Source organism: Numida meleagris, chromosome 1 (assembly GCF_002078875.1).
Source record: "Numida meleagris isolate 19003 breed g44 Domestic line chromosome 1, NumMel1.0, whole genome shotgun sequence".
Lineage (NCBI taxonomy): Eukaryota > Metazoa > Chordata > Aves > Galliformes > Numididae > Numida > Numida meleagris.
The window spans coordinates 164,637,023-164,658,948 of record NC_034409.1 but is presented as its reverse complement, the minus strand read 5'-3'; the positions used below and the strand labels follow the sequence as shown (position 1 = coordinate 164,658,948).

General features: G+C 39.0%; 1 protein-coding gene across 3 annotated transcripts in view; it reads left to right on the top strand.

Moving 5' to 3' along the window:
• ENOX1 (ecto-NOX disulfide-thiol exchanger 1) overlaps positions 1–21,926 on the top strand; it is a 370,285-nt gene that overhangs the window by 292,494 nt on the left and 55,865 nt on the right. For all 3 annotated transcript variants that reach the window (XM_021375265.1, XM_021375256.1, XM_021375246.1), the window contains 2 exons: positions 8,609–8,715; positions 12,112–12,229. In XM_021375265.1, the coding sequence (XP_021230940.1) occupies positions 8,609–8,715; positions 12,112–12,229 (225 nt within the window). The remainder of the gene's footprint in view (positions 1–8,608; positions 8,716–12,111; positions 12,230–21,926) is intronic.

The following is a 21,926-nucleotide window of genomic DNA, read 5'->3' as shown; positions in this document are numbered from 1 at the left end:
CCATTTCTTGTCTAGCATTCACATGTTCTGAAAAGCATTTCTATCCTGGATGCATCTGCTGTGACAGAGAATAGACATGAAAGACTCTGTTTTGTCTCACATTCTTATAATTCTTCTCCGTTTTCTGGCAATATAAGCCTTTGTGGTTGCAACCTGTAGTGTTTCAGATAGCTTCTTCCTTTGTGCTTCATTATCTTTGGATTGCTTTGTTCCTTCCATTGTCTGTAGCTTTCACTCCACCTGAAGTCAATAGGAATCTTGGTATCGATTTATGTGTGGCCAGAATTTCAGCAAAAGCTCTTGTCCTGTTATTTTTAACACATTTTTTTCTTCATGTAGACTATTAAATATGCATGCTGCTTTACAGCAGAATAAAAGCTCTCTCTCCCAAGAGATTTGGGTCTAAGACCCCATTTTCACAATTCATCCCACTTACCTGGATCCTGTAGAAACTCTTAGGTTATATAGGAAGGTTCAAAGCAAAGAGGCATGTGCTTGATTCACATGGAAATCTGCACTTGTGCTTAAGCTGTCTTGCTGAGTAGGGTTAGAGAGGCCTGCACATCTAAAACTGTTTAGTCTGCTTATGAGTGAATGAATAAACCTTGAAAATACAAATACAAATAATCTGTGCAACTATGTTTGGTTGAAATATTTACTCCCTTCAGTAGGTATTACTCTTGCTTCATTTCAAATCATTGGATTTGTTCCAAATGGTGTAGTTTGTGATGATGACAGAGATGTTACGGGGGCAGGAAATGATGGGAGTTTGGGAAAGGGATAGAGCAAGTGGGAGGGAAAGATGGAATCGTGCAACAAAAGGAAGCAAAAATCTGTTATTAAGATGAGAAAGGAGACAATAAACAAAAAAAGAGAAGGGGACAACTCATGGTGGGCAGGGGAACATAAGGCATGGCAGCAAATGAAGAAGTAAATGTTCCCACAGAAAAATGTGTGAGACTTTGTTTTATTTTACTTGCTTGCTTCATCAAAGGAAACCATATTATGCCTGAAACAAATATAGCCCTCCTGATCTCCAAAGAGCATCCCAAGCTGCAAGATACCCAACCAATTATCACTTAAGAGAGAATCCTTTCACTTATTTGGACCTGCTTAGATTTCACTCACCATCTCAGTTCTTCACTATCTTCAGTTCTTCATCTCAAGGTGCCCTTATGGTTATTTTTTTGTTTGTTTGTGTTTGTTATGTTGGGTTTTGTTTGTTTGCATTTGAGTTTTTTTTCTTTTGGGGATAGGATTGGAAAAATGGTCATTCCTACTCCTGCTATTTTTAAATCTGAGAACTGAAAAAAGGTCCAACAAACCATAAATAACAGTAAGAACAACTAATTAAATGCAGTGTGTGGGGGAAGGTTTGGGTAAGGCTTATAATCTTATCCAAATGATGAGGAAAGTAGCATTCACTTAATCCTCCTCTGAATTGGTGAGACTTTTGTTGCAGTTTTTTTGTATGTATGTGTGGGATTTTTGTGTTTTGTTTTCTTTCACGCACACGTGTGTGTGTGTGCTGGTGTGGGATGTTTTTTGCCTTTTATTTGCTTTTGTTTTCTGGATGTCAACACGAGGTCCATAAAATCTGTTGTGTAATATAAGAGGGTGGCATTAAAAGAGCAGGTACAGTACATTTGTGCCTGCCCTCCTGGGTTGTGCTGGCCTACTGTCAGGTTCCTGTTGGTTGAGAAATGACATGGAGGTGAAGTGGTCTTGTTGAGTGCAAGTGATTTATCACATGGCGTAGTGCCAGCACTTGATATTACATCAAGCTGTCAGTTTCTTTTCTGTAAATTAAACCACATTTCACAACCTAAAAGATTTTCAAAACTTATTTTGTAGACAGATTTTCTAGCAATACCTTGCAAGGCAAACAGGGCTCTGTTTAATCAGAGCGTATATTTTTATTTCCAAGTATGACAAGGAGTATTTTCCCATTTCTATAATCATTAATTGTTGATATTCATACCTCAAACAAGGAACAGTGCAGGTTTCAGTATAAATCCTGAAAATTTGAGTTTTTCTTATCCCCATAATACTCGTTCTTTCGCTTTTTATCATGGTGTTTCTTAGCTGAAAAAAAGAAGGAAAGAAAAGAACCACTACTAACACTGAAGTTAGATCTTTTTACAAGGGAAAAGATTATCATTCGTGTTGTGGGACAAGTATTTATGGTATTGTCCTTTATCTAAGTGGGAGAATCTGCTTATCACACTATGAAAAATGATTTATTGACCAGGATAGAGAGGAGGGTTGGGTGGAGAGGAGCAAGATGAGGTTCAACAAGGGAAGTTGTAGAGTCCCACACCTGGGGAGGAATAACAGCGTGCATCAGTTCACGACAGGGGCTGACCTGCTGGAAAGGAGCACTGCAGAGAAGGACCTGGAGGTCCTGGTGGACAACAGGTTGGCCATGAGCCAATAGTGTGCCCTTGTGGCCAAGAAGGCCAATGGTAGCTTGAGGAGTATTAAATGAGTGTGGCCAGCAGTTTGAGGGAGGTGATCCTCCTCCTCTACTCTGCCCTGGTGAGGCTGCATCTGGAGTACTGTCTCTAGTCCTGGACTCCTCAGTTCAAGAAAGACAGGGATCTCCTAGGATGAGTCCAGCAGAGGGCCACAAAGATGACTAGGGAACTGGAACATATCCCTTATGAACGGCTGAGAGACCTGGGACTGTTCAGCCTGGAGAAAAGAAGACCGAGAGAGGATCTTATCAATGCTTATAAATATCTAAAAGGTAGGAGCCCAGTGGATGGGGCTGGGCTCTTTTCAGCTGTGCCCAGTGACAAATCAAGGGGCAATGTGCACAAACTGGAACATAGGAAGTTCCATGTGAACATGAGGAAAAATTGTTTTGGGAGTTACAGGGCATTGGAACAGGCTGCCCAGAGAGGTTGTGGAGTCATTTTCTCTGGAGATAATCAGAACCCACCTCGACACTTTCTCATGCAACCTATTGTAGAGAACCTGCTTTAGCAGGGGGATTGGATTCAGTGATCACCAGAGATCCCTTCCAAGCCCTATGATTCTGTGATTCTGTGATTCTGTGATTTCTGTAGACCAGTGCTGCCTGCTCAATCTCTTAATAACCCCCAACAGCACATTGGCAGGTACCAGTCTGAGTTAGATGAAAGAATGGGGACAGGAAAGTACACATCCGTATCTGAAGACCAGACTATATCTTAAGGAACCTACAGCCACTCAGACAGCAAGTAGACCAAACAATAGGCTGATTTTTTTTTAATGTATTGCAGCCACAGTTCACCTTCTTTTTGATGTCCATGAACTTTTTCTGCTTAATTTGCTTTTTACTTGTTTTGTTTTAAAAAAAAAACTAAGAAGGTTTTCATTTAATTGTAGTAGATGAGTTTTTCTGCATAGCTGTCAGAATCTATGTCTTCAATGTAAAAATCTGTAATGGCATTTTCATATACATGGAGCCGATGACCACTGGTATATTTAGCTTTACACCCTATTCCTTGCACTTTCTGCAGTCTTCTCCAGAGTGATATTTCCAACTTTGATGATTCCTCCCTTTGCCAGTCTGAGGCAGTCACATCTGTTTCTCACTTTTTTGTACGTGAATTGGGTAACAGGGGGGGGCCTGCAGGTTTTCAGTTTAGATGTGTGAAAAATACGTTCTTTTTCAAAAGTGAACAGTATCATAACCAAGAGGCTGAGGGTTTGGTTCAGATTAATTAAAAATATATTATTTCATTATAGTTCAATCTAGATACAGTTTCTCTGTTGATGTCACATATCATTTGCCTACATGCACTTTTAGCTTTGGACTTAGCACTAAGGTCTGTTCAGTATTCACCAAATGCTTTTCAGGACTGTTGCCAGAAATAAGCTTTTTTCTGTCCAGAACTGACCTGGAGACTCTAATTCATTCACTTACAGCATCTAGCCTTGACTACTGTAATTCCTTGGTTTGCTGGGCCTGGAGCCAAATTGATTGGCAGGCTCCAACTTATTCAGAATTCAGCAACAAGGCTTCTGACCCAAACCACACCAACTCTATATCCTCCTTATGCTGCAAATCTGTATAACAGTGTAAAGGAAACTACAGCAGTTTCCAGTTTCCTTTACACTGTAATTTTATAGGTGGAATTTTTCTTTTATTCTGCCTGTCAACTGTCATGCTCTTACAGAGTTTTTCTGAGGTAACTTGCCATATGTTCTACTCTTGCACTTACAGCAGTTTAGTGCAAGGTCCTTTTCATCCTGTATCCCTAATTGGTGGAATTTGGAGTGAAATCCTATATCAAATCTGATTATTTTATCTGCCAGTGAAGACCTCTTGTTTTTATTTTAACACATCGTGTTTCAGTTTCTATTTTGTTACTTTTTTATTGTAAGATGTCATAGAACATTCAGTTGTTGATGTTCTTTATTACTGAATACAAGAAATTAAAAATAATCTGCATACATGGCAGCTGATAACATGATCAACGAGGGAAAAACTGTCTCCTGAACACAAGGAGGAATTTCAGCCTTCACTCAATCATATTTAAAATAGCCTGCTTGATAATGTAAGGAAGGGTAAAAGTTTTATCTCTACCTCTTAAGCTACAGATAAGGCAGTACACTGGTTCTCAGTTCTTTCTGTTTCCCTCTGGTTGTGTCATTTTCAAGTAAACTATCAAATTTTCTCTTGCCATGGAAATACTATAGATTTCCCTTTAATCCTATATTTGATGCAAATCCTGCTGGCATCATTTAAGGTATTCTTGTTGTTGTTGTTCCTAGTTTTTTTTCTGGTTGTTTTTACATTTACACTTGATAACTATGCCCTTTTCCTGTGTCATCTTTTATGGCAGCAAAAACTGAGATCTAAACTTTTGTGTAATATGTCTACTAAAGCCTGCACATCTAATAAAGTGTATTGTAGTTACACTACAGTTATTAGACAGTGACAGTTCCACATCACTTTAGGCTTAGATGTTTGGGTCTTTTCAGTTCTTTAAAAATCAGGAGAAAAACAATTACCTAAAATCTTTTGTCTGAAACATGCCACATAAATTACAAGGCACAGAATAATTGATTAGGAGAGATGCAATTACTTATACATTCTAGGTTATATTCATAGTAAAAACAATGATGTGGCTTGGACTCTTCCAGAACAAAATGGTTTTTTTAAACCTAATTTAGTGAGGAAACAGCTTTGCATATGGTCAATGAAAATTTGATACAGCATGGAACTTAACAACAGATGTTTGACAATGAATATTTCATGCTAATTAATAATTCTACTTACTAGTAGATAGTAAAGTGCATCCTAGAGCTCAAGGTGCCGTAGAAATATAGGCATGACCTATTACTTCCTTTTGCAAATTTCCTTCTGGAGGTCAAGAGACACTCTGAAAGTCATGGCCAGCAGCTAGACTGTGAACAACTGCTTCACTCAGATTCTGCAGATAGCAGCCCAAATTGTGGGACCTCTCTTTGGCCAAACCTTATGGAAGGAGGAATATGTTGTCAGTTGAGAGCTTCTCAACTGACTCCTGGCTTCCTCTCATACGTATGTGCTGCTGAACGAATTATTCATCAAATTTGATCTCGATCAGGGATGGGTACATTATGTCTTGTCTATCAATTACCAGAGTGCAGGCCTTATTCCAGTTTTAAGCTTTCAGGTTATCTATGAGAAAATAAATAAATCTTGATGCAGCATGAATTAACATACAAATAAATGTGACCTGGCAGAATGGGTGTATACTAGATTGGTATCTCATAAAACAGCAATTCAGGGTTTTGGTATAGTGCAAGAAGACAGGAAGACACTTTCCTGTACTGTTAAACTATGTCCTAACCATGGGCTTGGCTGCTCTTTAATGTATTGCTTGGAGACCTTTTATGTTGGATGTTACCTAACCATTGTTGTAATACTCCATAGCCTAACATGCTGTGTATATTTAAATTGCTATATATATGCTGATAATTTATTTGAATACATAGAAGTGAGACATTGGTCTTTGACATATATGATTTTTTATTTCCATAAGGTCCCCAAAATCTTTTCCCTTAAGTCTCAGAGTCAAGACTTCCATGACCCTCAGGATTCTTGAGTGATCTCAGAATATGACTTTGCTTTCACGCCCATCCTTTCAAAAGTGAAGCAAACTGAGCACAATAAGCACTAAACAATGTGAAGAACAGAAGGGTAACTTTACCTAACTGCAGGTATAAATAATTTTCTAAATCACAGATATTGTTGATCATCACATGAGTTATGATGGGCATTCAATATTCTCCTTTCTGTTTCCCTTATCATCCTTTGTAGTCCACTGGATGATATTTCTTTATATTCCTTGATTTTTAACATCTAGTACTCATAGTATCCGACCTCTTTTTTTTTTTCAAATATTTGAGAGTTAAGTAAGTGAAGGAGATCCTTTTTCTGCTCTCCATTTTGTCTATTGCAGTTACGCACAGAAAACTCTTTGACACCTCCTGTCTGGTGTTTCCATTGAGGATAGTTTCTGAAATGATCGTATAATGACTTTTGATAAATTTTAGCACCTGTTCACAGAATGGAAATTAAACACTTTAAAGTTCAAATGTTTTTCAAGCTTCAGATGATCTTATTAATACCCATTAGTACAAAATGGGAAACCAGATCTTCCATATATCTTTGTGAATCTTTTCTACTTGAATTTCCACTTGCAAACTAAAAACAGATTGTTAATTAAGCAAGATTTTCTGAGCACCTGGGTCATCAACACAGCGATGGTAATTAAATTCTAGCCTCAGTTTCTACACACAAAATAATAGAGTGCTTCAGCATTTTCATTCTTTTGAAATTAATTGAAAAAATAATGTACACTGCATTACTTTGTTGATGCATCCACCCTCCACTCCAAGCAAGTTCTAACATGCTGAAATTATCATATCTACAATTGAAACTTGTAGGGATCACAAATGGATCAGATCATCACAGTAGTTTTGAAGCAACTTTGTTCATATAAACATTTAAGATTTATTTTTAGAAGAAGATGTTTACTTCTGTATCTTTAGAAGTTAATTAAGTAGCCATGATGATTGCAAATGAAATCTTCCCTGTGTAGCATCATAGAATCATTTAGGTTGGAAAAAACCGATAAGATCATCACATCCAACTGTCACCTAACACTGTCCAGGCCGCCACTAAACCATGTCCTTTAGTACCACATCCACATGTTTCTTAAATATCACCAGGGCTGAGGACTCCACCTCTTCCTTGGACAGCCTGTTCAAATGCCTAACCACCCTTTCCATTACTAAGTTCTTAATAACCAGTCTAAACCTCTCCTTGTGCCATTTAAGGCCATTTTGTTATGTTCTATCACTCATCATCTGAGAAAAGATACCAGCATCTGCCTTGCTGTGACCTCCTGAATTTGGAAGCAAGCTGCACAGAGGTAAAAAAAAGACTAAAAGAAATGAGTGTGATTAATTTCCAGATGAAGAGATGAAAGAACTATAACTGACTTACAAAGTGAGATCACCATTTTAAGGAAAATAGTTATATATAGCAGGATCTTTCACATCTGTGACTTGAGGAGTGAAGGAGAGAAGTCAGCAATCAGCTTGGTGAGAGACCAGATCAGAGGTCATTACAGCACTTCTGCTACCTTCTCCTTCAATGAAGGAGGGGAGAAGGTGTTGCAAGCAAAGCTTTACAAAACACAGTGAACATTATTTCAGCCCAAGAATCCAAAGAGGTCTTGTAGTTAACTATTCCACGATCAAAGCAAATAACGTCTCAGCCAAATCATTTTGAGGCAGGTCACTGTTGTTGAAGGACAACATTGCTTGTAACTGATGTGAAGAGAAAGACAAGAGAGTTGGGATTAAAGGTTCTGGTTTAGGATGAACAAGCAGTTAAAAACGTATCTTAATCGTCATCAACGATTGCCCTGTACAATGATGTCTGGCTTCAGAATGAATTGATTAGAGTTGAATGAGAGAAGCCCATTTCACATCTCTTCCTTGAAGGCATAAAAATGTAACTGTTAATATATGTAAAAATAGTACGCCATGGACATGGGACGAAATGATCTAGTACAGGTGAGCTTCCATATATAAAATAAAAGAGAAACAGCAGCTGCAGCTACAGCATGCAGCATTTAAATATGATTTAGCCGTCCTATCTGCTGGCAAATTCCCGCTCTCCCACACTTGAAAGCAGGCCCTGCTTGTTTTTCATGCTTTCATTTGCACATCCTGCTTACCTATAGGCAACTGCCTCAGAGTAGTACATGTCAGGTTTATGCCTTGAGTGTCATGCCTATAGCCACATGCCTATAGCCACACATATAAAGGCATGCAGCTGCATGGAAAATAATAGCAGACATCACTGGGAAGCAGCTGCATGCGTGTTCTTTGGTACATGGTTATAAGTTGTGTAGACTAAAGTTGTGGAGACAGACTTGAAGGGAGACATCTCCAACATTGATAAAATGTAAGTACGAAAGACACATCATTGGATGGATATTGATGATGTTGTTTCAGTAATGACATCATCCATAGACTCCTAGTGTCTTTGCTTTGCTTCTCTATAGTGATCACAACATAAATTGCTTGTCTTGTTTGACTTCCTTGTTCACCAAAGTTGAGCAGATTGTCGCCGTTTTCAACGCTTCTACCAGACAAAAAGCTTGGGACCATTTCTCGAAAGCCCAGCGAAAGAACATAGACATTTGGCGAAAGCATTCTGAGGTTGGTGATTTTATTATTACTTTCTATCCATCATCTCACAGCTGGATTGACACAGAACGAGTGTGATTGTAGCTGGACATAATGTATTCAGCAATATTTACAGCTACCATTTTAGCTGTTAATCAACTGGCCATTTTATAATCTCATCTACAGTATGAGTTGTTCCCATTGCTCTCATAAGGATAACAGTCATTAAATAATGCTAAGACAGAGAGCAGTGTGTTTTTATTTTTCATGCAAGATTTGGGAAATCATTGGAGGAATATGTTTACTATCTAAAATAATGAACTGAAGTAGTGAAATTAGTAACGCTATTTTCAACTAAGAAGAGAATTAAGAATTATTAAAGAAAAACATCTTTTTAGGAGTTATCGTGATCTGGTTCCAAAAGGATTCTGTAGCACAGATTTTTTTCTGGTTGTACCATTATATGGTCATTACAAGATGACTTTGCCTGAAAATAAGAGAATTTCTTTCCTAAATAATTATTTGAGCATATTCAGTCCAGAATTATGACATACTCCTTCCCATTTGTTTTGTATTTTTCTTTACTAAAGTAGATAAATCATTTGTATTGATTCTAAGTATATTGCTTGCAAAGAAAAGAGTATAAATGTAATCATAATGCCACACAGAGTTAGCAATGTGGGAACATGCATGTGTGAACATAAGCATGAGCAGAGGAATTGGGATTCTAACTCTCCTTGCTGCAAGTGGCAGCAAGGGAAGCAACAGACCTCATCTTGTGTTTTGGTCATCCAGCTTTGGTTTTTAATTCAGTATATACGCTATGAACCTGTATGTTAAAAAGTAAGTACCACTGTCTTTGTTTTCTTTCTTTCTTCTTCCTTTTTTTTTTAATATGAGCAACTTACATCCAGTCGGCTTACCTTCACATAATACAGTATGTCAGTTGTTAGTATCACAGTCCTCTAAATGATTTTTCTCTGTCTCAAAATAAAAACTTTAGAAGGTAAGGTGCACTTATTTAATTATTTTGTAGTACACTTGGAAAATGAGTGTTGTACACTTAGTTTGAGAAACACTAAGTGCTGTGATATAAATCATTTGGATAACATTTTAAGTGCCCATTAACTAATGCTAAATTACAGTTGAATACCAATGGCACTAAATGTAACATCCACATGAATACCAAATGAATTCTTTATTATCAGTGCTATTATGGTGAATACCAAATGACTTCACAATAATGGGACACTTAAAATAAAATGTTAGCATAATTTATTGGTACAAACTGTATTTTGCATTTTGTTCACAATATTTCATAAAAGTAGTGGTTAAAGCCTTGGTTTAATTGGAAGCTGGGAAGTTGGGGGTTGCTATTTGTCTTATCTTTCTGAAAGGTATGAAAATTATGATTTGTTAGTAGTTTATTTCAATTATGCTAAGACTATCCCTTCTTAAACTAACTTTCCATAAAGGGATGTGGTGTATCATTGATTTGCTGGCTGCTAAATAGAACAAGCTGACAAATAAACAAATGTTTAATGGAAGAAAATGTTTAAGAGTTGATCTTTCCAGAAATGCTAATTCACTATTTGCTTTTTCAAGTATTCCTGCCTTTTGTTATTCTAAAAAGAGGAGAATAGAATAATAAAAGCAATTCAAAAACATACAAAGTCTCTCAGTGAAACAATATGTTTTAGAAATGCGTATTTTTCAGATGTAAATATGATGGAAATGTACCAAATGACAGCTTTGATTAAAATCATATTGTCTAAACATGACATTATCTGCTTGTTTGTTAATTACCTGATCACCTTTGCTTTTTTTCAGACTTTAGGAAAGCTTTACTAGAAACCCAAGCACAAAGCAAACACTCATGCATGTTACCATTCTCCAGGAAGATTACTGGCTTTGCTGATAGTGTAGAAATTGATGCATCAAGGACATTTGTTCCCTCTTTAGGAGGGGATGAAGGGGAGGGAAGCTTCTGTCTGCTCATGTATGTAGTCAGTATTCCCCAGAAAAAAAGTGCTGGTAGCATTTTCCAATGGAGAAATAAGCCTACTGATTTCTTCCATACATGTCACTTATCGGATGAGATACTGGTTGACAATTAACTATTTTAGTCTGTTTTTTTTTTTTTTAAATTTGAAATTACTTTGATTAAAACGCCCACTAATTAGCCTCCTTGCCTTTGCTGTGATGAACGGGCATGTATACATTTATCAGAGTATTTGAGATCTCCTGATGAACCATAGGCACAGCTCAAGGGAAACGCCTTTCCTTTTTCACAAAGTCCCTCACTGACTGCTTATTGTTAATTGCCTGGAGCCGTGGATGGGCTCTTCAATTCCATTTCCTCCTTCTTTGAGCCTCTTCCTTGTTTCAAAGATTTCAAACCACCTCTTTGGGAATTAGGCTCTTTGTTGGCAGAAAAATTAGCTGTCTTCAGGCTGAAAAGGCCTACACTAATCACGGTGCATCATCCCCGTGTTACACCTGACAGGATTATTAGGACAAAATAGAGTTCTCTCAATCTTCTCAGCACTGCCTTTAAAAAGCCAGCCACTGCACCAACGGCAGCCTTTCTGCCAGGAACAAAGACTGTCTAGACTCCCACAAAGCCCTGGTCTGATGATCCTTTCCCCAAGGAGACACGCACTGGCTTCCTGCTGCCTGCCCTTGTGGCGGTCACCCAGACACCAAGCAGTTGTTTCTCATCACGATGCAGAAGCTTTCAGGACAGTGCTGTCAGGCTGGGTCTCACAAATCCAAGGCAATCTGGGAACTGGGGGATGCAGGAGAGACTGCTTTGGTCAGCATCAAACACCTAAAATATGGGATGCTCCATCACCACTGGTTGCTCCCATCTGCCCTTACAGTCAGCGGGGAGAACTAGGCACTTTTAGAGTGCAGTTACTCTGATTTTTGATAGTTACATGATGGATGTGAATTGCGCAAACTGCACGGGCTTTTTACATTTCTGTGAAAGATGTCTATAGGAGCTAGTTTTAGTGGAGAAACCTGCATTTGACCAGAGGAATTCTACCCCAAGTGACAGTGAGAAGCAAGAATTCTTTATACCTCAAGAAGGCTGACAAATTCTCTATCAGACTGCTTCATATCAGTTTTAAGCATTGTCTCTGCTGCTAAAAGATTCTTCTGTGTTTAGCTGAACTAAAGATCACCTGACATGAAGAATCACTTTCTCTCTTGTTTTCCCTGAGTGTTACCTTTGATAAATTCTATTCTTCCTCATGAAGAATTCCTCGTGATACTGTTCTTATAAATATTCATAGGCACCTACATAAAGTTACAATGATAAATGATGTATAATTAAAAATCAGAGCAGTTTTAAAAACAGATACTACTGGTAAAGTGGTGACTTTATGGAAGTTAATACTGACAAAAGATCATTTTGGATTTTAGGAGCTCCGAAATGCTCACAGCGAACAGCTCATGGGAATCCGCCGAGAAGAGGAGATGGAAATGTCTGATGATGACAGTGGTGACAATCCCAGTAAAAAGCTGAGAGTAGATGATTCAGGTAAAGCCAAATCCCTCTGTGATGTCTCCAAGTATGTACAGCTGTTTTTTAAAAAAGCAAACAAAAACTTACGTATGAAAAGTGACAAATTAATAGCTAATTATGTAAAACAGTATCTTATTTTAAATCCTCATAAACTAGTTATCTGAGTGATACAGGCTGTCCCTACAAGGTTTCTCTTGCCTGCTATGATATATAATGACGAAAACTCTCCAATTCTGCCTGTGGCTGGAAGTATTATATGTCTTTAGTACATTGTTTGCAGTCTTGCATAATAATGTTTCATTCCATGGCTGTCAAAACTTACTTACTAAGAGACCAGTTGAAGTTCTATTACAATCAGTATTCTCTAAGCCTTACCATTCTTTGCAATAAATACACAGTAATGTAGAGCCTCTCTAATAAATACACTGTGCCATTTTTACTGTGTTTTGAATTTAAACAGTACCTATTTTGCAATACGATATTGTGTGCTGCATTAATCTGATATGTGTTAGATGGCTATCATGAAAGAGAGAACAATTGTGCTTGTAATATTTGGAAAGGAGAGCAACTTTTTTAGCGTCCTATGAATATACCCAATCTATTCAGTGTGGACACTCAAAGAGTTGGCTCACAAATTCCTAATTACTGGTAACATGCTCTGGATGGAACCTTTGCTTGATTTCTTGACATTGGCTAATGAAGTTGTGAGTAGCTAACAGGAAACTCATCTTCAGAAAGAAAATTTACAGAAGCTGAAGCCAAAACAAAACTGCGAACTGCTGGCTAGCAGTGAGCTTTACAGAAGGTGAAGAAGGAGAAAGCAGTAAAGAAAGAAACCTTAAGTCTGATGAGGATAATTTTGGCCTATGCTTTTATGTGTAGGCACCATATTCAGACAGGAAAGAATATCATCCATTCAGTGGATTGAAGTGTTCATAGAGAAACACTCCAACTCCTCAAAATGCTGTGTGAGTTCAAATGACTCCAGAATTAAAGACCAAAGGAAGGACTATCATTCTAGCAAATAAAGTTTTACTACAGTATTTCTCATGAAGGGAGAACTAATGTTTTTCCTGAAAGAAAAAACGCATCAATAAAACCTGTAATGGGCAGCCTTGATTTTAGCTTGGTTTATTGTGTGGATTTGAAATTTCTAGAGACCATTAGCACAATGCATGGAGCTGAGACAGTGGGCCTCTGCAGGCAGAGCACTGCTAGCAATCAGAGATTGTTTTGAATGTCTTATCATTTTACCTTGACTATGTCCAATCTTGTGGAGAGAAGTCACCAGAATTAACAACAGGAAGATAGAGTCAGGAATACAAACAGCTTGCACTCCAGAAAAGGAGTAATGATGTTTTGAACTGTCATACTTATCAGTTCAGCTGGGTTTAACATATGCATGCCTAGGGCTGAGCTATGCAGGTCATTCTTTTTGCCTCTGATTAATAACATCACAAATGAGAAAGCATGTTTGTTTTTCATCTATAAAAAGGGACATTTCTGTCAAATGTCTTGATAACTGAGATTTCTACTGCATTCCAAACTACTTCCATTTATTTGTATTGTTATACCGTGGCACTTGACACCACTCAGTGATGAGAGCCGCAAACCCAGAACTGTGTTGCAAACTAAATCAAAATTTGGCAGTGTGAATCCACTTGAGTACTTGTCCATCATTGTCCGTTGTACCATTCATCATCCTCTTGATCTTAGTGGAGATGATCCAGCCTGCTTCATACATACAGTCCTCCAGCTCTAAAATTATGCTTTATAGCTTTCTTCTTCTAACATTCCACTCTCAAGTCAAGCATGTACGTTTGATTCATTTGCTACTGACAATAGGGGGAAATTGAAGTTATTGTGTATAAAATATGGACAAATGAAAATAAAGTGAGAGAAGGGCATTTATTTTTCTTTTATATGTACAGTATTTTTTAAGTTATTATTGGTGTTAGCCTTCTTCTCTTATTCCAGAATCACTCCTTTATCTCACTGGAGTGGCTATTTCTGTTCATGGTCACCTCTGTTTTACAAAGAATGTCTTTTATTAAGAATCTTTAATCACAAAGAAACAATTCTGCACAGAGAGAAAACATTGCCACTTTCCTTATTTTTAACCACTTTTCTTATAATGTTTGCTTAAATAGTTAACCATGGGAAGGGCAGAGCTTGAGGAGCACAAGAGGGATATTGTCTCTCTTCAATTCAAGGACAGAATGTACACATAAATGCTTAAAAGTCTAAATCCAAAAATAACTGAAGCAACCAGACATGATGAATTGATTTGGATAATCCCAGAGTTTTGGATTGCCTGTCCTGCCATACTAAGGATTTTCCTGGGGAGTTTAATTTTCAGCCTGGCCAACGCATTTAACCATCTACTTGAAGGTGGAAAGAATATGGCTGGGAGGTTACCATTTCCAAATCTACAACAGTTGACAGACATTTCCCTCATCTCCCACACTGGTGTCAGGTCTTTTTTCATTAATTCACCTAGTTAAATCACTGGTGCAAGAAGGTACAGTTTCAAATTAATTCAACAAATTAGATTGGTTCCTAAGACCTCATTCTGTCTTACTGAAGTCTATAGTTTCAGCAGTCCTCCAATGTAATGTTTTTTGTTACTCAAGCCTTCTCCATTCAGAAGTAACACCACATCTACAAGCGTTTTTAGGTAGTATGGTGCTGAGTATTTCACAGCTCCTCACTGCTAGACTGAATTAGAATGAGAACTCCTCTCTACAATATCTGAAAACTACAATCCTGATAGAGAGTGGATTCCAGCCCCAACATTTCAAAACACAGTGCAGCACATCTAGGTTGTAAGGCTGTGCAACAACCTCAGTGCTTGAATGTTATTCTAGACTTGCTGGACTTCAGTTTTCAGAGCAATGTTAGAATGACATGAGCCCTTGTACACAACAGATTCCAGGTATTCGGAACAGATGATGAAAAAGCTGTTAGTAAGTGTGGTTTGTGTCCTTTTTTTCAAGTAGTGGCAAGTATTAAGTCTTGCAGTAGAGCAATTTGTGTTGTCTGTTAGAAATCTGCAGATTGTTTGGGAAAATTTAGGCTTGTTACTTGCTTGAGGCAATAGGGAACAGCTGAAGAGGGACTTGCTGCAAAGTTCATCATTCCATTCTAGACTTGAATCCTCTACTGGAACAGTTTGTCCAGAGATGTGGTTGATGCCCTGACATTGGAGAAATTCAAGGCCAGGCTGGGTGGGGCACTGAGCAATCTGATTTGGCTGTAGATGTCCCTGTTCACTGCAGGGGAGTTGGACTAGATGACTTTTGGAGGTCCCTTCCAACTCAAAAGATTCTCTGTTTCTATGATTCTACTTTCATCTGTCAATTGTTCTTCTACTCATTTATGAACCTGATTTCCTGATACCATTGGCTTAGCAGCAGAGCTGGAATGAGAACTGGGACCTTTGGTCTCCTGGACCTGTCTTCCATCCTCTAGGTATAGTATACAGGACAGGGCTGCCTCCTGCACAAAAATCTTCTGCTCCTCTAGATGTTTTATCGGTCATTCTCCTTTGGGTTTCTTGGTACTCTACTCTAGCACATGCAAGCTGAATCTTCAGGGAAAGTGAAGGTATCACTACCTGCTTGTTCTGTTGGAGAGCACCTCAAACAGATTCCAGCCCCCCCTAAACACCCCAAGGAACAGGGAAACCAGTAAGTTAGCTGGGCCAGCATACATGCCTAATTATAGGACTCCCTTCCTCTTGATTTACAGACCAAAGATTATTTGCTTTATGGGGAAAGATGACAAAAGGCTGACCTGAAACTGAATGAATCTGATCTGTGGGCACACCTATTCTTTCAGAAAAATGTGTGGGTTTTTTTTTTTTCCAAAATTCAGCCCTTAAACAGTGATTTTTCTGCATTGTGGATTTTAGAGTTTAAAAGGGACAAGAGGATTGCTAAAGTAAAACTGGGAGATTGCTAAGAAAAAAAATAATAATGATGATTGGCAACTCAGTTAATACATTTGAAAGTCAAGGTGCAGCTACTGAAGCATTATATCAGGGGAAAAATGAGATTCTGTGCTGGCGTCTAGAGGATGTGGGAAAATCTTCAGAACGATCAGGATTTATGGATGCTTCATCTCCCACCTGCTGGCACTGGGAGTAAGGATCCACATGTAAAAGCCTCCAAAGTAATTTTAAGAATTAGTGAAGTGAAGCTGCATGTTGTAGGAAAGAGCTGAAGTTTGGATTATACCTAGAAGGCACCTGTAATTTTATTTTTAAGGGGAGGTGGGTTAATCTCTTGCTTTTGCAGTTCTCTGTGACACACCATTAATTCCAACTACTCCAACTGCAGTGAGAGATGGCAGCCAGCACCAGGGGAAAGGAAGAAACACATGGTGCTTGCAGAGGAACCCGGGGATCTCAGAGCCCTTGGCCAAGTCCCAGCATTGCTACAGAACTCTCGCCAGGACAAATCAATGCATTCATAGTATCTCAGTATCAAGTGGAAGCAGGATACTTCCTTTCATTCTCCCACTGCCTTTCTTGTCTGCATGGATGATACACACCTCAGAATAGGGCTGTCTCCAGCCAAACGTACTTGGAACAGCCCACTCTTAGGACCCTGGAGCATTTCACTCCATCATATTACCTGTGATGATGCATCTGGACATGGCCAGAAGTGGCCCAGAAGGCCAGCAGTATCCTGGGCTGTATCAAAAGAGAAGTGGCCAGCAGGGAGAGGGAGGGGACTGACCTCTCTGCTCTGCCCTCATGAGGCCCTGTCTGGAGTACTGTGTCCAGGCCTGGTGCCCCCAGCACAAGAAAGATGTGTTGCTGTTGGTGCAGGTCCAGAGGAGGACCACAAAGATGATCAGAGGGCTGGAGCACCTCTCCTATGAAGTAATGCTGAGGGAGTTAGTCTTCATCTTGGAGAAGGCCATATTTCAGTACTTGAAGGCAGCTTGCAAGCAGGACGGGGACTGACTCTTTACATGGTCTGATAGTGATAGGACAAGGGGAAATGGTTTTAAACTAAAATAGGAGAAATTTAGGTTAGATTTTGGAGGAAATTTTTTACTCAGAGGATGGTGAGGCTCTGGCACAAGCTGTGGGTGCCCCATCCCTGTAGGCATTCAGGGCCAGGTTGGATGGTGCCTTGGGCAATCTGAGCTGGTGGGTGGCAACCCTGCCCACAACAGGAGGTTGGAATTAGATGGTCTTTAAGGTCTTCTCCAACTTTAGCCATTCTGTGGTTCTATGATTCTATGATCATAATAATGCACTTCCCCTGATGATCGCATGCAAATAATAAATTGTAGATTAAGCAGCATATGCCCAGTTTGGACGCATAAGATTAGCACTGCCTTCCAAGTCAGGCCAGCTGAGACCTCCATGTCAGGATAATGAAATGTACCCAGGCAGGTGCCAAGTTTAGACACAGCAGCTCTTGACATCTTGGACAGTAGCCTGTATCTTAAAGTGCTCCTCTGAGCCGATCCTTGCTCTTTGCAACATCAGTGGAGTTAGTTGCCATAGGAGACAGCCCAGACGGTGGGCATTCCATCTGGCAAGAGAGTGTTAGTCCTTGTGAAAGTCAAGATGTGACAACTGCACCTCATGCACGTAGCATAAAACTGGCTTTATTGTATTGTCCTGAAGTCTATCCTGAAAGTTGCAAGCCTGGCAAGTCTTCAAGGAAGGCCTGAAACAACACCAAAGTGATCTGCTTAGTGCTAATTCATCTTTTTTTCTGCAGTTTAATCTTCTTTTACTTTATTTAAGGCTTGTTCAAATGCAGAGGTGCGCACATGTGATGGAAACTGTGCTTGATAGCTGGATTAAGCTAGTAGGAAAGCTCTCTGCAATCTTTTTACAACATGGAATAGAAATTACTCAGCCCCAGCTGTGTGGAGCTGAGCTTTGCTCTTCCTTTCCCTCTGCCTGACCTGGTGTCATGACAAATCTCGTGTCACGTCTTTGTCTTCCAACTGATTCCATGATCAGGTTGTTCTCCCTTTCCTTTCTTGTAAACCTAATCTTTTGTGGGGTTTTCGGGGGGTGGAGAGCTTTTTTTTTTTTTTTTTGCCTATTTTCACAGGAGTTATTGTTCTAAACAAAAGTCTGACATATTTTTTCTGTCATTACTTCTCCATTTAATAGCTTTTTAACACAGATTTTGTGAAAGCAATCCTGATATTTAACAAGCCCATAATTTCCTTGTCTTCCTTTTAAACACTTGTTGGTAAAGATAAGATAAAACAGCAACATGTATTTACTTTAAAAATTAATGGACTGGCATTGGTTTGTTCCTCAGATAAATCAAAATTCTTTCAAAGCTGTTTGTAGCTGGTGCCATAATCAGCCCTGTGGCAATAAGCACACAAAGACTTACACAAGGAAAATAAAACCTGTAAGCAAAATCTGCTAACCAGGTTTTCTAAGTTGTCTCAAAAAGAACATAATTTAGATCTGAAAAATCGAATTGTCACCATGCTTACACGATCCCCCTCTCTGGCCAGAGAAGACAGCTGAATAACCCTTTCTGGTCTCTGTGATTGGCGTAACTTCCCTGTGAATGGCAATGCTCTGGAGACTGCAGAAACAATCAGCTTTACTCCCTTGGACCATGAGAGATGAACACTAGAAAGCAGCACAAGATGATTACTCCCTTAACACAGGGATAGTCTGCTCTAGTGCCTTTCCCAGCATGCCAGTTCAGAGCTGTTATCATGAGGCAGACTCCAATATTGTACCTTAAAATGCATTGTGATTTTCCCACCACTTTCACAAAAATTGGCTGAAATTCAGGAAGCATGTAGGCAAGGGCTTAACTTTGTGCCCCCAGTTTTAAGTCCATTTGGTTATGCTACTTGTAGCATAACTACATTTGGTAATGCTACTTGTGCAGCTGAATTTAGCAGAAATGTTATGATTAATCAGGTCTGGAGACAGAATCACAGAACCATCAAGGCTGGAAAAAACCACTAAGATCATCTAGTCCAACCATCCCCCCATCCCCACCATGCCCACTAACCATGTCCCTCAGTGCCACATCTACACAGTTCCTGAATATCTCCAGGGATGGAGATGCCACCACCTCCCTGGGTGGCCTCTTCCAGTGCCTGATCACTCTTTTGGAGAAGAAATTTTTTCTAATATCCAACCTGAACCTCCCCTTGTACAACTTGAGGTCATTACCTCTTGTTCTATCACCGTTACCTGGGAGAAGAGGCCAACCCCCACCTTGCTACAACCTCCTTTCAGGGAGTTGCAGAGAGCTGCCAAGCCTGTCTGCCCTGGGGAACAGGGCAGGAAGCCTCTTCCTCTCTCAGGTACTGGGTCAACCCATTGGCTTTGGGACGAAGGTCTATGTTGTTCCAATGGACTCAGCACTGAAGGGGTTACCAACCTAACATTCCATGTTTTGAGGAAATAGACACTTCAAAGACACTCCCCTGATACGGGTTTTAGGAGGATGTCCCGTTAACTACAAAACAAGTCTGTTGTGCTTTGATGCTTTTCAACTGCCAGAAATACTATTATCTAGATTACATTTTATTATGTTTTCTGGGTATTTTGTACTGATAAGGTTTTATGCAGGATCGTTACATATGAGAATAGATTTAATCCTGTTTTTAGTAAGCTTTAAGGACACTGAGGGATTATTTATGTAATAAGATGCAAAGTTGCTATGGAAAATGCTATAGCAACCTAACATCTTCACAAAACCAAGCAGCCACTTGTGACAGCAATCTAAATTTACATTTATTTTAGTGTCATTTTATTGACATTCTTAGTATCTCATTTTGACAGCATGTTAAAATATGTTTTGCATTCATGCTAGAACAAAATTAACAGCATGTTGTTGGAATGAAGATGATGCCTATAATTTTTGGAGATAATTTTAGCATATTTCATTTTGTGTAAATAGCATTAAAATAGTAGTGAAAAGAAGTTTGGGTGTATCCCCTCTGTAATACAGCAAACAACATGCATTGAAAGTAACATTTCATGAGTCAATGAAAGCTAAACTGTTTTTATTTATTTGCTTGATATCTGAATGAAAATATTTTTAAGAAAGAAATGATTTTGTAATCAGAAGTTATTTCAAATCCTATATCTTTTATTATAACTTTCCCTGTTCAGGATACAGGCTATAATTTTTCATTAGGTTTCATAAAGCAGGGCATCATTTCTGAACGCATACACTTACAGTTTGGTAGGGAATTGCATTACTTAAGTGGGACTTTTCTAAAACACAGAATAACAGTGTACATTGCCCCGCAGGAGGTTAAATAAAAAGGGAAGGGAAAAACAAACGTACAGCACCAAAACAGGCTGAACTCTGTCCTGTGCTCATTGCAGTTAATAATGAGACTCCCATTGACTTCAATGGGAGCAGAAGCGAGCTCTGTATATTGATTTTCTCCAACCCCTTCTATTAAGAATCTTGAAGTGTGGCTGTAACATTGTTGAAGTGGGATGTTGGCAGCAAAATCAATAAAAGACAGTATTAGAACATATGCTGTTTTCAGCTTCCTCACAATCTGATATAGCTGGTATTAGCATCCTTTTCCAAATTATACTTCATGCTTTCTATAAAGTGACCTTCCTTATAGAGCCCTCTCCAATATACAGCTTTTGTGCTCTTACTCTTCTATTTAGCCTTCAAGAGCATGAGCCCTATTTATAATAGTGAAGATTGTTGATTCTGAAGAGAGCACAAAGAACAGATTTCTTCATGAGTGATTTCATGGAGCTCACAGCCTAAGCCGTATTTCTGATCTCTTATGGAAGATCATTTATATTATTGTTTGAACTAAGTTCTTGGTTTGGGGTTTTCTTAATAATGCTGGCCCTCATGCCCTGTTGTTTTAAGGAACCTTTTTCACTCCAGCAAATTAGAGAAGGTTGTAGATATTGCTAGAGCTGGAGATGTTTTTACCTTCTTATCCACTTATATTCTTAATCCATGAAACATCAGACATTGGTAAGGTACCAGAAGAGATAATGATCAAAAAGCAGAATCTTTTCCAGCATCAGTGCAAGCTTCTAAGCTCAGAATTACCATTTTTGGGAGCATTCTTATGTCACAAGACATGTAAGGCTGGCTAATATTTCCGAAACATTAAAATCTTCCTTTTCAAAATATGCAGTTTCTCAGTCCCTATGCATTCAGTAGACTGGCAGTCTATGATGTGGTTGCATGCCAGGAGTAAAAAACCCTCCCAGCAGGGCTTGTGCTTCAGTCTAGATCACCACAGAAATTCATAGATCTACAACAGGCTAGTGGTGCTGTCTTACTTTGAGGAATGAATATTAGATTCAGAGGAATTTTGTGAGATCCTGCTCTTTGGTTTTGGCTTAAAGACTATCTCAGGAAAATCAGCGTCAAACTAGCATCACATATCCATAGTGTAGCATTTTTATGAGCAGTATGTTGAAGATTCTCTTCTGACTAGAGCTGGGTGATTTTCTTTTAGTCTTACTCAGTTTTACATTAGTGGCTGAGGAAAAGGAAACCAAAGAAGAGCCATCTTGTACATGAAATGACTGGCTCAAGAACTAGACAGCATGCCATTTATACCGCTTCTCCACTAGTTCAAACATGTGACTCCTTGAACACTAGCATAAGAATATGAAAGAAGGAAAATCTGTGTCTACGTGGTTAAAAGTAAGGTGTTTTTCCCTTCCCTTCCCCTTCCCTTCCCCTTCCCTTCCCCT